General features: G+C 37.6%; 1 protein-coding gene across 1 annotated transcript in view; it reads left to right on the top strand.

Annotated features, from left to right (window-relative positions):
* Positions 1-15,962, top strand: part of FBXL17 (F-box and leucine rich repeat protein 17) — a 456,197-nt gene that overhangs the window by 129,293 nt on the left and 310,942 nt on the right. The window contains exon 5 of the mRNA XM_070412419.1: positions 1,007-1,114. Coding sequence (XP_070268520.1) covers positions 1,007-1,114 — 108 coding nt within the window. The remainder of the gene's footprint in view (positions 1-1,006; positions 1,115-15,962) is intronic.

Here is a 15,962-nt window from a genome sequence, read left to right as displayed (position 1 = left end):
CCACATTGGGAAGGGCATTCTTGCTTTACTCTGCCTTTTCAAATGTTAATCTCATCCAGAAACACTCTCACAGACACACCCAGAATAATGTTTAACCAAATATCGGGGTACCTCCTGGGATTGTCAAGCTGACGAATAAAATTAACCATTATACCATCCAAATCGGAGGAATTTGAAGCAGTGAGGAGCAAAACTAGATTTCTTGGAAGAAACACTGGAAGGGAGAAAGACACCTTATAAAGTGATCATTGTTGCACATTAGGAACCAATTGTAAAATTTTAATTATAAAAAAATGCCCAGACTCGGCAAATCCATAGACAGAAAGTTGCCAGGTAGTCAGGGGCAGCAGGTGGAATGGGGAGTGACAGCCAATAGGGGCATGGGGTTTCCTTTTTCAGTGATGAACGTGTTTTGAAATTTTATATTGGTGATGGTTGCACAACCTTGTGAAGATACTAAAAACCACTGAACGGTAACCTTTGAAAAGGTGAATTTTATTGTATGTGAATTATATGTCAATAAAAGTTTGTGTTGAGAGAGAGATGAAGTGGAGGTAGATGGTATCGACATCTTCAAGATGTTTTCTATGACGTGGAAAAAAATGGGATGATAGGAGAGGTGTGGGGTGAAGGGAGGATTTCAAAAGCCCACAAGAGAGGGTTGGGGGACAGGAGGGAGGGGAGTAAGAGATCAACCGAAGGACTTGTATGCATCCATATAACCATAACTAATGGACATAAGACACTGGGGGGTAAGGGAGGGCAGGGGCTTGTCAAGGGTGGGGGGGAAAAAAGGACACATATGTAATACCCTTTGTAATGCTTTAAGCAATAAAAAAAAAAAAAAAAAAAAAAGAAATACTTCAGCATGTGTGCAAACTGATTCAAACGATCTAATGGCGAGGGAAATATGGATGGTGCGAGTTGGGCAGAGGGAATTTGAGGAGCTGACGCCTGAAATGCATTGGAATGCCCCTGAATAACTTGCTTCACGTCTCTTCCCCAGGTGACAGATCAGTCCGTGAAAGCCTTTGCCGAGCACTGTCCTGAGCTTCAGTATGTCGGCTTCATGGGCTGTTCGGTAACTTCTAAAGGAGTCATTCACCTAACTAAGGTAGGTGCCCTGCTACTTCCACTTAGGGTTTCCAGTTGTCATTGGTAAAGGTACTGAATGAGAAATAGATCATTATAGAAGCATGCTAGTGTTTGATAAAGTTAAAACCAGTGTTAGGCAGCAATGTCAAACCCATCCTTTCTAAAATGGGTCACTTATTTTTTTAAATAAGCGGCTTACTTTTTTGCTTTTTTACTGCTAATAAGTATGAAATATACACATGAAATAAACTGATATATGTGACAAGAATTATTTAAATGCTAACAATAATGTATTGCATTTAGAAGGTGTTTTGATTGAAGTTTTAAGTGTTCATACGTCATTAGGTCCTCTAAACATTTGGCTTTTAAGAAGGGAATGTGGTCACTGTGTATTTTTAAGCTGAGTATGTAAGGTGAAAGAGAGGTGAATGTATATAGGAAATTAACCTTATAGCTTTCACATACACCAAATGTATGAAATCTCATATTTTAGCAGTGATGGAAATGCTAGTTCCTTTGTAATCTTTCACTTACGTGCCATCTCTAAAATAATTAGCAGTTAATTCTTACATGTAATGAGAAAAACTGGCTACTATAAAATTTACCTGTGAATTGTCTGTAATTGTCACTGCATATATTTTAACTGTTTTATATAGTACTTAGGAGAACGGACAAGTCTTACCCTTTCCACTTAAAATCTGAGATTCAATTCACTACAGTTAAAAAACAGCTGTGTTAGCAGCACAAGGCTGAAATAAAACAGGTAAGAGCCCATGTTTGCTTGGGCTTGGTCTCTTCAGGTCTGTTTAAGCTTACAGTTTAGCAGTAACTAATGTTTTCTTTTTTCCTCTCTAGGAAAAGAGCAACTTTTTAAAAGTTACCTAGGACTGTAGCAATAAGGCACAGTGGATAGGAGCCTGGGCTCTGTTGTCACCTTGGGCTTGAAGCTCAGCTCTGCCACTTATTAGCTAAACAAAAATATAATTTTTCAGGGTGTTAATTGAAGTAATATATGCAAGTTGCTTGCCTCAGTATCAAGATTGCAATAAGTGCTAAATAAATGTTAGTTACTAATACGTATTAGCATAGGTGCTATGATACCTAAATTGCTGGAAAATCAGAGTAAACTTTGAGAAAAAAATCCAATCACTGTTCTAGTCTAGTATATCTAAAGCAGAGGCTGTGATTGTTCTCTGTCTTAAGTGACTGAGCAGCTTTAATTGTATTTCGAGGATCAGAACCTGAAGCCAATGGAGAGAAAGGGTAGGCACCTTATTCTCAATTATTGCTCTATGAGATCATCTTAGTATAACCATGTGTAACTATAATTTTTATTCATTTCCTGTAACCATGCCTGAACATCTTGGTAGATGAGTGTTTTTCTAGTCACATCTTTGCTGTTTATAATGTAGAGTAGAAATGCCTTCGGATGAGCAGATCGTGCACAAGTGTTACAATGACCATATGTGGGAATTTACCATCACTAGAAATTGTACTCATTAAAGGCAAAACAAGACTTATTGGATCATTAAGTGCTTCTCTGAGCATTTTGAGATTAGCCAAAAATTATGGTACACTGGTACATAAAAGATCAGAATTACTCTCTGTGACAAAATAGCAGCTACAGCAAATGTGTGCCCTGGAAGGCTCCATTTGCTGAGAAGGTTCTTAAGATTATAAGCCATACAGGCTGTGGAAGCTCAGAGGGGAGGTGGAGGTCAGTGGGTGGGTGGGAAGAGGTTAACCAAAGAATTTATACACATATATGCATAACCCACACAGACAATAGGGTGGTGAAGGCCTGGGGTAAGGGGAGTGAGTGGGCCAGAAGGAGTCAATGAGGCAAAAGGGTACATATGTAATACCTTCAACAATAAAGATAAATTAAAAAAAATTAAAATATTATAGAGCACGATTGGTGGTTTGTCCTGTCCGCGTCAGAATCTACTGGATTTATACCAAAGCTGGTCCACAGAGTTTTGAAGGTCATCTCTGCTGCTCAGTAAAGTCTGTGATGAAAAGAATGCTTTGTGGTGAAATACGTAGTGTCCTGGGTTCTGGCAAAGGAAAGATAGCATTTGAAACATGCATAGCTTTTGCAAAGTTATTTTACTTAAAACCAAGGGTAGAACTTAGGTTTAAATAAAATAAAAGCTTTTTTATTAAAATATTTGCATTCTGACAAAGTGTTTACATACTAAGACATTACACAAAATGTAATTTGCATTCACAAAATTTTGTAAATATATAAATGCTCCTAGATAGTTTTGTTACTATTAGTATCATCATGCTATATAGTTTCTAAATAATTTATTGTAATCATGGTATGTAATTTTTACACAAATAATTAGGGGGATGTCAGACCCCTAGTGTTGAGAGCTATCAATCTAAATATGTTTAATTTTCTATGATTTAGAAAATATCTGGCTCTCAGTTTGCTAATAGAGATATCCTATTACAATGATCCCTTGGACTTAATTTCACTTAGATGTTCTCAGGCTTGGCTGGATGCTAATCTACTTGGCAATATTTATTGATGACACATCCTTAGTCTTCAGATAGATTCTGCTAGTATCAAACAATACTGGAGTGGGAGGCCTTCCTTCTAAGTTGCTATGACTATGTCAACGAGAGTCTAGAAACAGTTAAGACTGAGTGAACGCAGGTTGAGAGATAAAGTCAGGTTTAGTAGACTGTGGTTGGAAACGTGGGGATACATATTTGGAAAGAAGTGATGAGAACTTTTGAGGTCTTTATTTAACAGTTGAGGATGTTAGTGAGTTGTCCTATGTGGCAGAATTTAGTTTCCTCCATCACAGGTATGTTCTTTTTTATTGTAATGTACCTATTTATAAACATAAAATATTTCCATCTTGCTCTTTCTCCTACTTTTTAAAAACAAGTTTAGCCAAATGCAAATAAATAGTTAACCCCTAGTGCCTAAATATTATTTGACACTCTAGGGATTAGTAGAAACATGTCAAAAGGACCCAAAAGCCAACATGTAGTAGCTCTCACTGGCCTGAGTTGAGATACTTTGAGCCTCAAAAAGGAGAATGATTGCAATAGATTGAAACAAACAAGATGTATAAAAGTCATGAGTCCATAGTGATACATAAAGAACAAAACAAAAATGGATTTCTTCTTTCAGCTAACATGGAGTAATAAGGACCAGATTTACTCTCTTCCCTGAAACAACCCCGCCCCCTCCCCCCATCCCCACAAAAAAAAAAAAAAGAAAAGAAAAAGAAAAAAACAACAACACACTACTGGGGCTGACCAACAGCGCCTGAACAACGGATGAACAGATTACTCAGACACAGTTTGACTGTGCAAGAGAGGGCTAAGGGGCCCCTGGCTCTAGTGTCCAGAGCCTCCTCTATTGCCTGCCTTGTTAGGCCTTTATTGGAATTTTTATCTTTAGATACAATCAGTAGGGTGAGTAATCTTGGGAAGACATGTTTACATTGTACTCTAGGGTAGGGCATCCAGGGATTAGGCATAAGGATTCCAGTAAACACCCAGGGGTCTGCACGTACACAGACTTGCTTGGAAAGGTCAAGGAATAATTAGAGGCGCTGCCTTTGACACTCCCCTAAGTCTCCCCTAAGTCAGAATTCCGATAAATAGGGCAGGTGGCCTTCTACACACTTCGCTTTTACCAGAATGGCCTCCTTGCAACTTTCCAACCAAGTCTTTTGTGCTCCACAACATACCAGACAAAATATATGAAACAATGGTCTTCAAGATACTGGATATCAAGGACAATGATCCCTGAGATATGAGAAACAAACAAGAAGAGCCCTATGATTGCCTCTAATGTATTGAAAGAGGTGCCAACTCACAGCACCGGAGGCACAATTAGGGCGGAACTCAGTTCACTGTCAGAGTTGAGACAGAAAAGAAAGTCCAGGGAGACCAAGGCAGCCAGAATTTAGAGGACAGAGTACCGGGGTGCAAGAACCACATAGAGGGCCGCAGAGATCTGTGGGTCCCGTATGTGTCCAACCCTAAATAACCCATGAATAAAAAAGAAATCAAAAGAGAAATTAGGAAGTGTTTTGAAATGAAGGATAATGAAAATTCACTGCATTGGATTTAGTGCGATGCTGCTAAAGTGCTCTTTCGGAAACATTACAGTAGTCCTCCCCTCACCCATCTGTGGATTTAGTTACTTGCGGTCAACCATAGTCTGAAAATATTGGATGAAAAATTCCAGAAATAAACAACTCATATGTTTTCAATTTAAATGTGTTGTTCTGAGTAGTGTGATAAAGTCTCTTGCCATTCTGATCCATCCCTCCTGGGATGTATATACAATACAAGAGGATATTTCAAGAGAGAGAGAGACTACATTCATACAACTTTTGTTACAGTATATTACAATAATTATTCGATTATGTTGTAAATCTCTAGTCTAACTTAAAAATTAAACTTTATCATAGGCATTTATGTATAGGCAAACAAAAACATATATGGAATTTGGTACTATCCACAGTTTCAGGCCTTCTCTGGGGTCTTGGAATGTATCCTGTGCAGAGAAGGGCTACTGTAATAGCACTGAATGCCTGTATAAGAAAAAAATGAAAGGTCTCGAATCAATGACATTAGCTTCTACCTTTTGACACTTGAGACAAAAAAAGAGCAAATTAAATTCAAAGTAAACAGGAAAGGAAATAATAAAGTTCAAAGTGGAAATAAATTACATGGAAAATAAAAATTACAGAGAAAGTTAATAATACCAAAAGCTGTTTTTTAATAAAATAAAGTTGATAAATTTCTATTCAGACTGATTAAGGAAGAGAGAGATACAGAGAACACAAATTGCCAGTGTCACGACTCAGAGGAGTGACATAACTTACAGATTCTACAGATATTCAAAGTATAACAAGGGAATAGTATGGACATCTTTATGCCTGTAAATTCAACAAATTCTTTGAAATGGAAAATTTATTTGAAAGGTACAAACTACCAAAGCTCACTCAAGAGAAAATAGATTATCTTAATACTCCTATATCTCTGAAAGAAATTGCATTTGTAGTTAATTCTCTCCAGTAATACTCAAGGCTCAGATTGCTCACTGGTGAATTCTACCAAATATTTGTTAATATATTAAAAACTTTATCAACAAGAGATATATACTTGAGGATTTACTAGTGAAATTATACAATGTTAGGGATTTGGTTTAAAATATTCAAAAGTGGATAAAAAGAAGGAAAAGAGAAAATGGATAGGCCAGTGAAAGAGGTAAAAAATGACAAAATACAGATAATTGAGCTGGGCTATAGGGCATGGGGATTTATGACACTATTCTCATTATATTTTTTATATTTAAAAATTTTCATAATAAGAAAAAAGCCTGCAAGGTGTCAGAAAGTTTAAAATGTTATTAATGTAACATTATAAAATCACTAGAGGCCCGTTTGCAGGAAGATTCCTGCAAGAATAGGGCTTCGCTCCCTTCTCTGCTGCTCCTACCCTGCCCTTCTCTGCCGCTTCTCTCCCGCCCATCTCTGCTACCTCGGCTCCGTTGCTTGGCTTCCTTCTACGGTGTCTTCAGTCTTTGCTCCCAGCCAGTATATGCAAATTAGCCGCCATCTTTGTTGGCGGTTAATTTGCATATCACTTTGATTAGCCAATGGTGGGCATAGTGAAGGTACGGTCAATTTGCGTCTTTGTCTATTATTAGATAGGATACTATTCAATATCATAATTTAAAAATTTAATATTTATTGTTGAAAGTAATAGATATCCCCTTTTCCCCCCAGTGACCCCCTTTCCCCCCAAGCTTCACTACCCTACTGTCTGTGTCCATGGGTTATGCATATTTATATAATAAAGAGCCAGAGTCATAATGACCGATTACTACCGAAGGCTTGACCAGACTGGAAGTCAGTGCTGGGTTGCCGTGGTGACCCAGCATTGACTGAGGCCACTATGGGTGCCCTGACCCAGCACTGACTGCCTAGGGGGCTGTGGATCAGGCCTGGAGAGAGAGAGGCAGGGTCTGATCCATAGCCTCTGTGGCAGCCATTGATCAGAACTTGCCTCTCTTTCTCTCCCAGCCTGGCCAACAGCCTCACCTCCATTTCTCACTGGGCCTCCATTGGGGCTGCTGATCAGCCCCACCTTTCTGATCAGGCCCCGTTGATAGGCCCAGTGATGCTGACTGGCATAGAAACTAACCAATCAGAACCAAATCTGGGTGATTGTAAGGAGCCAATGGCTGCCTATGAGGCGAAGCTTTTGACGCTGACTGGCATAGAAACTGACCAATCAGAACTAAATTGGCTGGCAGAGGAGGGCAGTTGGGGGTGAGATCAGGCCTGCAGAGGAGGGCAGTTGGGAAGGAGTTCAGACCGGCAGGGAAGGGCAGTTAGGGGCAATCAGCTGGCAAGGAGGGGCAGTTAGGGGCAAGATCAGACCAGCAGGGGAGGGCAGTTGGGGGCGAGATCAGGCCGGCAGGGGAGAGCAGTTGGAAGCTCGATCAGGCCAGCAGGGGAGGGAAGTTAGGGGCGATCAGGCAAGCAGAGGCAGTTAGAGGCAATCAGGCAGGCAGGCAGGTGAGTGGTTAGGAGCCAGTGGTCCCAGATTGTAAGAGGGGTGTCTGACCGCTGGTTTAGGCCCAATCAGGATGTTCCCAGGGGTCGGACATCCCCCAATAGGTCCCTGATTAGAGTGGATGCAGGCTGGGCTGAGGGAACCCCCTCCTCCATGCACGAATTTTGTGCACCGGGCCTCTAGTATGTCTATAAGTTCTTTGGGTAATCTGTTCCCACCCTCGCTTCCCCCATTCCCTCTGTGATTCATCAGTCTATTCCATGCTTCTATGTCTCTGGGTCGATTTTGTTCATCACTTGATTTTGTTCATTAGATCCCACATTTAAGTGAGATCATGTGATACTTGTCTTTTTCTGACTGGCTTATTTTGCTTAGCATAATTCTCTTCAGATCCCTCCATGCTATCTCAAAGGGTAAGAGTTCCTTCTTTTTTACAGCTGGATAGTATTCCATGATATAAATGTACCACAGCTTTTTTATCCACTCATCTATTAATGGGTGCTTGGGTTATTTCCAGATCTTAGCTATTGTAAAAAGTGCTAATATGAAGGTAAGAGTGCATATATTTTTTCTGATTGATGTTTCAGGCTTCTTAGGATATATTCCTAGAAGTGGGATCACTGGGTCAAATAGCAGTTTCATTTGTAATTTTTGAGAAAACTCCACACTGCTTTCTATAGTGGCTACACCAGTCTGCATTCCCACCAGCAATGTACTAGGGTTCCCTTTTCTCCACATAATAGCATTGGAGATGCTCAGCATAATACTTAACAATATATTATCCTAATATAATTTAAAAATCAGTTGAACAAATATGCTTATGGAATCTGCAATGTTAAACGGCAAATTATTTTTACATGTAATTGGAGTGCAAACCTCAGAAATGCTGTGGGTTCGTGAATTTAATGCCACGTATCCCTTATGAATTGATTTAGATCAGTTCAAATGCTTATAATCAGTCAGGTAGATCTTATTTTAAACTAGAGGCCCGATGTACGAAAACTGTGCAAGAGTAGGCCTTCCTCTCCCTGGCTGCCGGCCCTGGCTTCCCTCTGGCACCCGGGACCTGGGCTTCCCTCGCAGCCCCGGCTTCGACCTAAAGGACGTCTGGTCTAATTAGTACATTACACTTTTATTGTTATGGATGACTATTAAGGAAGATGGCAAAGAAGTTTTGACAAAAAAGTTTATTTTTAGTATATGCTATATAAATATTTTATATTTTTCATAATTTAGGGATAGATACGTATTTTAGATTGTTAATATATTTTAAAGTTGTGACTGTTTATTAAGTAGTAATATTAATTCTGTACTACATTAAACCTTGTTGCTTCAGTTACTCAGTTTTTAAAAAGGAATGGAGTTCTCCTTGGGATATGGCAGGTATGGGCTTGATTGAAGATTTTTATGTTTGCTAGTTTTTATTTTTAAACAGTTTTTTTGGGGGGAAGGTGACAGCTAAATAAAATGCCCAAGCTTCTGGTATTTTTTTAGACCATAATCAAATTTAAATAACTTTTTAAAAAACTTCACATTTTAAAAGTACTTACATTTGAAAATATGAAATGTTTTCTAAAGGAAAACAAAAATTATTATTATTTTTTATTCAATTTAACATAAGTAACTGAAAGTATGTTCATTCATACAGCTAACTCAATTTTCATCTTCATTTTCTTTCTTATTCAGAGACTAGAAATAAAATATGGACTTTTTTGCTTTTTAAATTTCCAAACAATTGATCTGTTTAAACTGTCTGTTCTAAAGGAAGAACATACTACTTATTTTGCTACTTTAGGGGTGATATTGCTGTTTAGTCAGAGATTATAATTTATTTGTTTCTGATTAATTATAGTACTTTAGTGATATTTTGTATGTGAAAAATACATATTCTTAAATTCATTAAGCTCTGAAATATTCTGTAGTGTGAATACTATGGAGGAATCTGTGTTGCATGACCGTGCTTTTGGTCCTTTTTGGTTCTTCTTTAGGAGTTAAGCCAAAACCCAAGTGTTGAGAATATCTGTGTCTGGTCCATTAATTTTTTTCTTAAAAGTTTGGAACAGCAAACCACTTATTGCTGTCATCAGAGCTAATGTGTAACCACTGATTGTAGGACCTTGAGCAAATCACCTAATCTCTTTGCCTCAGTTTCCTTGCCTTTGAAGTGAAGACAATAATAGCACCGGCCTTTCTCTAGGCTTGTAGAGGCAGAGTGCTTCACACATAGCTAAAGAAGCAGATGAAAAATAAAATTAATTAATTTACTGAGAAAAATGTTCATCACAGTGTATGAAAGTTCTTATGTCTGTAGTCCTAACCCACTTAATATTCTTTCATTAAAATAAAAATGAAAAATAATTTTCATGAAAATAAATCTTCCTTAAAAACTTCATGAACCTTGTTTCTACCTAAAGGTCAATGCTGGATGTTAAGATAAATAACTGTTTGTCTGCTTTCATTTTTTTTTTTCTTTTCCCTGCTGACCTTTTAAAGGTTATTTAATGATTTGTTTAAGTTAACATACTGAACAACTAAAATCGTATTTTTTGATAAAAGTATTTTAAAAATTCCTACATAGCAATATACAGAATCAGGGTAATACACTGTTGTTCCTTAATATTATCACACAAATTAGTGACTGTTTTTTATTTTTCTAAATGAGTCCAGGCAATGTCTACATAAGCTGTATCAATTTAAAAATTTATTTTTTCATTGTAAGTCAGTGATACCTGTTCATTGAGGCTATTTTTCTTATATTTTATAATTCTATTACTCATACTCTAGTCATAATGTGTACTAGTATGTGTTTGTGCTACATTTTCATTTCAGCAGCTGCTGTAGCAGAGTGTGTTAATGTGACACTAGTAGAATAAATGAATTCATCTTTCAAAATCACTCAGTTTGTGGAAGTTCTAACAAGTAAAACGAAAAAATGAGTTTCTTTGTCACATCTTTTTTTGATAAAATGGTTGCTTTAGGCTTCAATTAAATATATAAATATGAAACGAGGAAAGTTGGCAATCTTTTTTGAAAGGGCCTTTCTTGGATCTTGGCTTTATATTTTAAATATTATTTTACTCTGCTTATATTATCCTCAGTTCACTCTTTGAATTTTTATTATACGCTTGTTTCTAAATTGTGGGTTTTGTTTCAAATATTCTTGTAAAAATGGATTTCAACTTTATTTATCTGGTCTCTTAACACATGAGGTCAGTCTTTATCCAAGAAAGACGTTAGGAGTTGTTGCTTTCATGTTCTTTTAAATTTTCAACTCATTCACACTGTTTTTTTGACAGAAGTTTTATTTAAGGATCAGTGTGAATCTACCTTATTCAGTCTCGTGGTTTATGTGTAAAAAGTGATACTGGACACAGATGGGATCTCATCTCTAAATCAATAGAACAGACTATATGAATTAGGGAAACCAGGTTTGAGGCTCAGTGAGAATAGTCATAATGTAACTTAATGAAGAAATTGACTACTGAGGAAAAAAAAGTAAGCTGATCTCATTTATTAATTTAACCCTTTGCACTCCGCTGTCCCCTCTCAGGGGACATCGGAATTCTAGCATATCACTCGGATGTCCCCTCTCAGGGGACATTGCAGTTTATTAGTGATTACGGGGAATTGAGTTATTTCAACGCAGCTTTTTGAGACATGCATGTTTCCCTGAAGTTTTATCTTGAAATGGCACAAGAAATTAAATCAAAATATCATAAAATTACTAAGATATATACAAGAAATGTCAGCGGGTTTTGTGTCGGATTAAACAATAAACTACATATTCCCGATGTGGGACAAAGAAAACGGGACTGCATTGTGTGTTCTAACAGGAAAATACCTGGTGGCAGGCGTCAAACCACTTATTACTGTCAAACATGCACTAACCAGCCTGCAATGCATATTGGGGAGTGTTACAAAACTTATCATACTGTACAAAATTATAAACAATAAAATATTGTTTTTTTTGCAAATATACATTCCTCGATGTCACCCAATTCATATAAGTCCAATATCATTATAATACATTACTTGGTTCCAAAATTATACTAAATAATACGAGGGTCTGTAAATGCACGTTTCCACCGCAAAGTAGCGTTGAGTAGCTGGTAGCCAATGTCCAGAATGGTTCGGAGTGCAAAGGGTTAAACAGTTACTGAAAATTACAGAGTTAATGAATCTAATTAATTTAAAACATAGTCAATTGATAACAAAACATTGACATATATTGACTTATTAGTTTTAAATATTTATAGCAGTGTTTTATTTTTAGTTAATTCAACTGTCTTATTTAAGCACTATTTTCAATTGACCTGGGCAGATGAGCTATAGGAAGTGCCTGCATGTGTACATATTATATATCGAGTCTCACACACATTTAAACATAATACATGCTCATCCTGTGTCAATCGGTTGTCAATAGAGAATCCAAATAATCTGATTTTTCTTTACCATTTTGTTTAACATTGCATGATGTTTATAATGATGATGTACCTGGGCTCTTGGATACTGAAAGGAAGATTATATGTCTTTATTATAGTTATATTCTTTGAAAACATAGAATTCTTTTCCATAGTAACTCTGTAGTAGCCAGAGGTTAAGTTCTTTATATGACAATAGGAGTGTGTGTTCTGAAATTTTAGCTTGGAACCTCAATATTTAACCAGAATTTAGGCCTACATATTGTTACTCATTTTCCATATTACTTTTTGGAATAAAGTTTGGTTCTGATCTCCCTCTTCTGCAGACACACTGGCCCAGTAATAGAATCCAACAGAGTCCCTTGACTAAAGGCAACTGAGTTCCTCACATGTTTGCTCTCCAGCCCAGAGGTATCACAGGCATTTACACAAACGTAGTTTATCACAGTGTATTTACAAAACCTTCAGAAACTTAGCTGCTTCCCCCACTGTAGACTTCCTTTCTATTGATTGTATCCCAGTGGGCTGATTGGCCAACACATTTTGTTTCCCCCTAAGAAAAAGCTCCCCTCTGGAGCTTTCTCTGTTATATTCACTAGAGAAAATGCTTGGTTATTATGTTTGATCAGAGGTATTTTTTCAGTTGCCTATCAATCTTGGATCTTTAAAAATGAAACAATATGCCTGTGCCGGGGAAAGCAGCTCACGTTTTCACTTTAACAGCTCTCATCTGGCTCAGAGAAGAGAACACGTTGGCTAGCACCCTGGGTTCCTCAGGCACGTTGCACGGGTACTCTGGCAATTATCCCTGCTCCGGGTTGTTGCAAAGAATTCCTATTAGACTGACTACTTCTTTTCGTTGCTGGAGACTGGCTCCTCTCCCCCCTTCTTCCCTATGGCTTTGTGCTGGTCCTCGGTCTGTTTGCCCTCAGATCCTTCCTTTCCTCTAAGCATGCTCTTCTATATCATAGGCGGCTTCACTCTGCAGGCGGCATCTTGTGGGAAGCAGGAACCCAAAGAGAGGGACAGCTCTCCCTCCCTTCCTCCAAGGAAGTATTGTTAGTAACAACTTTAGCCACTCCTTGGCCCCAGCCCAGGACAGGTCCCCTGCAGCTCCAGATTGTGTGTGTGACCATGGCCTACGGGTCACAGTAACATTGACTCTTCCCTTTGTCCCTCCAGCCTTGGGGTGCCTGTGGCTTCCTGCCATTGCTAAGGCTCTGGCTCACACTGGCCTCTCCAGTTCATCTCCTCAACTTTCCTTCATCAGAATAACCAGTTTTCTTAATGAAATTCTCTTCATGTAACTTAATAAATAGTGGTTCTGTTTTCTTGCTTAGACCCAATACATCATCCTCTCTGTATCACTTTGTGTTTCTTACAGTTGAGAAAATAGAATTGGTGTTTATTTCCTCTCAGAGAATCTTGTGACAATGGAGGTCAAAGCACAGATCATAGAATTGCACATAATATAAGATTTAAATTAGACTTGACCCTTCTTTAGACTATCACTAGTCATACATCTTTCCTAGATGTAGACAAACTATAACCAAAGAGATAGGGGAGCTAGCTACATGACAACTAAGACTAATGGAAGTACAAAGTCATATGAGTGCCAAGAATAGGATAGAGGGCTAGCTGCCTAATTATTGAAAGGTAGTTTTATACGTGCTTCTAGAAAGAATAAAATGTAGATGTTTTTTTGAGCTATAATGTATAATGCCAGTGCACAGAGGCAAATGTAAAGAAAAATATTTGACTAAATAAGAAGTTATTTGTTGCGAACTAGTAATTTGAGTTATTGGTTATAAGTTACCAATTACTTTAAATATACCTTAATGGTTTTGACTGACAAAAAGTAACATACTATCATGTCAGTACTTTGGAATTTTTAATTAAAAAAATCTTTTAATTTTAATAAATGCTGTTTATTGATGTAAGAAGATCTGTGACTCAAAGTAAATAATATTAAAGTAATTCATAAATCAATATTTAAACTTTTACCTTAGATGTATACCAGATTTTTCTCATTGGTTGAAGCTTTTCAACATATAGATGGAAAAAATTGGTTGAGAGAACAGCATTACAGATGAACAGTTTGTTTTTTTTGTATTAGGAAGTAGTGCGTTAATATATAAATAAAAGTTATAAAAATTTTCCAGTTTATTTTGAAAAAATTTGTATTATCTACGTTAATTTCATGTTTTACATTTTTTATATCAAGAAAAACTTTATAAAGATATTTTCTGTTTTACCACTTCTTATTGGTAACTGACACACTGCCTATAATATAGTCATCAAATTAGACTTTTAGATCATTCACTTCCAGCTCATAACATTGAGTGTTATTAGGGAGTCAGGAACTAAAATTTACCAATTCCAGCTAGAAGGGGTCAATTGGGGGGAAAAAGGGGACATATGTAATACTTTCAACAATAAAGATTTTTAAAAAATTACCAGTTCCAAATTTAAATATATTGTAAACCAAATGCTGTTGCTTCTTGGAATTGTTATTGTAGAACAAAAGTAAAACTCAGTGTAACAAATGGGAACTGATTCAGTGTTAGGAGAGTTCCTCATGTGGATTTTGGGCACAAATCCTTACGTTCACTTTAAAAAATTTGAGTCTTCTTGGGCTTTTTTCATCTGTGAAGCGTTAATTCTTTCATTATCATAGGCAGCACTTGGGTAGTGCCATAAGTAATTAAATCAAATACAATGCCAGAAATGAACATTGTGGAAGAAAGAGTATTTTTTCCAAACCTGCGTCCAAATTTTTTTTAGGAATGATCTGATCGGTTCGTTTTTAGATCCTTAATATCAGACTTGTCCTCCAACTAGTGAAGGGGTATTTGGGGCTTTATTTAGGGACTTCGGGGTGGGGGGTGTTTAACACAGGAAAGACTTACACATAGGCTTTGGAATGTTTCTTCTCTGACACATGGTTTAGAGACTGAGAGGAGAGAAAGCTGCTGATGGGTGGGGTTAGCTGTGTTCTTCCTGGGTGACATAGGATGCTCCAGATCTATGGGGTAACCCTCACCTCGGAGAGAAGCTGCAGGTACCTGTGCACGGGGCCTCCCACTGCCCCTCTCTGTGTTGGGAAATGTTTTGGGGAGTATGGAAGGCCCAAGTGGCTCAGCTTGTTGGTTTTCATCTGGCTGCCAGGGCTTTTTGGCTCACTCTCTCTGAAACAACCTGGTCACAGAAGAGGAACACTCATTTCTGAAATTCAGGCTCAGGCACTTTTTCCTCGGAGCTTTGGTTTTAGGCCGAGGCCCAGAAATGAGAGTGTAAGGCTAAGAGATTTTCTATGTGGAGGTGAGTCCTAGTTGCGTATTCTAAACCAGGGAGAAAGAAAGAAAAAAAGACATTTTAATTTAGAGATTAAAGGTACAACATTTATGGAAAAGGTACAACATTTCCATAACATTTTTGCAATGACAGAAAATAAAAATACATGCCAGAATATTTTTTCAATTAAAAATCATCATTGTCATGCCTCTGTTTTTCAGCTTTGCACATTTCGAAATAAAGAATGGAATACTTTTTTTTTTTTTGCTTTAATAGTGTAAGATCAAGAGGTCAGTGTGCAGGTTACTTGGCTTGGATATGATAAGTTTTTCATGTTGGGGCTAATGGCATTTCAGTTATTTTACTGTTATTAAAAATAAAGTTGCAGCCTTACCTGGTTTGACTCAGTGGCTAGAGCGTCAGCCTGAGGACTGAAGGGTCTCAGGTTCGATTTCAGTCAAGGGCACTTGCCTGGGCTGCAGGCTTGATCCCCAGTAGGGGGCGTGCAGGAGGGAGCTGATCAATGACTCTCTCTCATCATTGATGTTTCTATCCCTCTCTCCCTCTCCCTCCCTCTCTGAAATAAATAAA

Source organism: Myotis yumanensis, unplaced genomic scaffold (assembly GCF_028538775.1).
Source record: "Myotis yumanensis isolate MYYU_CA2020_CCGP unplaced genomic scaffold, mMyoYum1.0.hap1 SCAF_4, whole genome shotgun sequence".
Lineage (NCBI taxonomy): Eukaryota > Metazoa > Chordata > Mammalia > Chiroptera > Vespertilionidae > Myotis > Myotis yumanensis.
The sequence above is the reverse complement of the archived record's forward strand: the minus strand, read 5'-3'. Positions and strand labels throughout refer to the sequence as shown.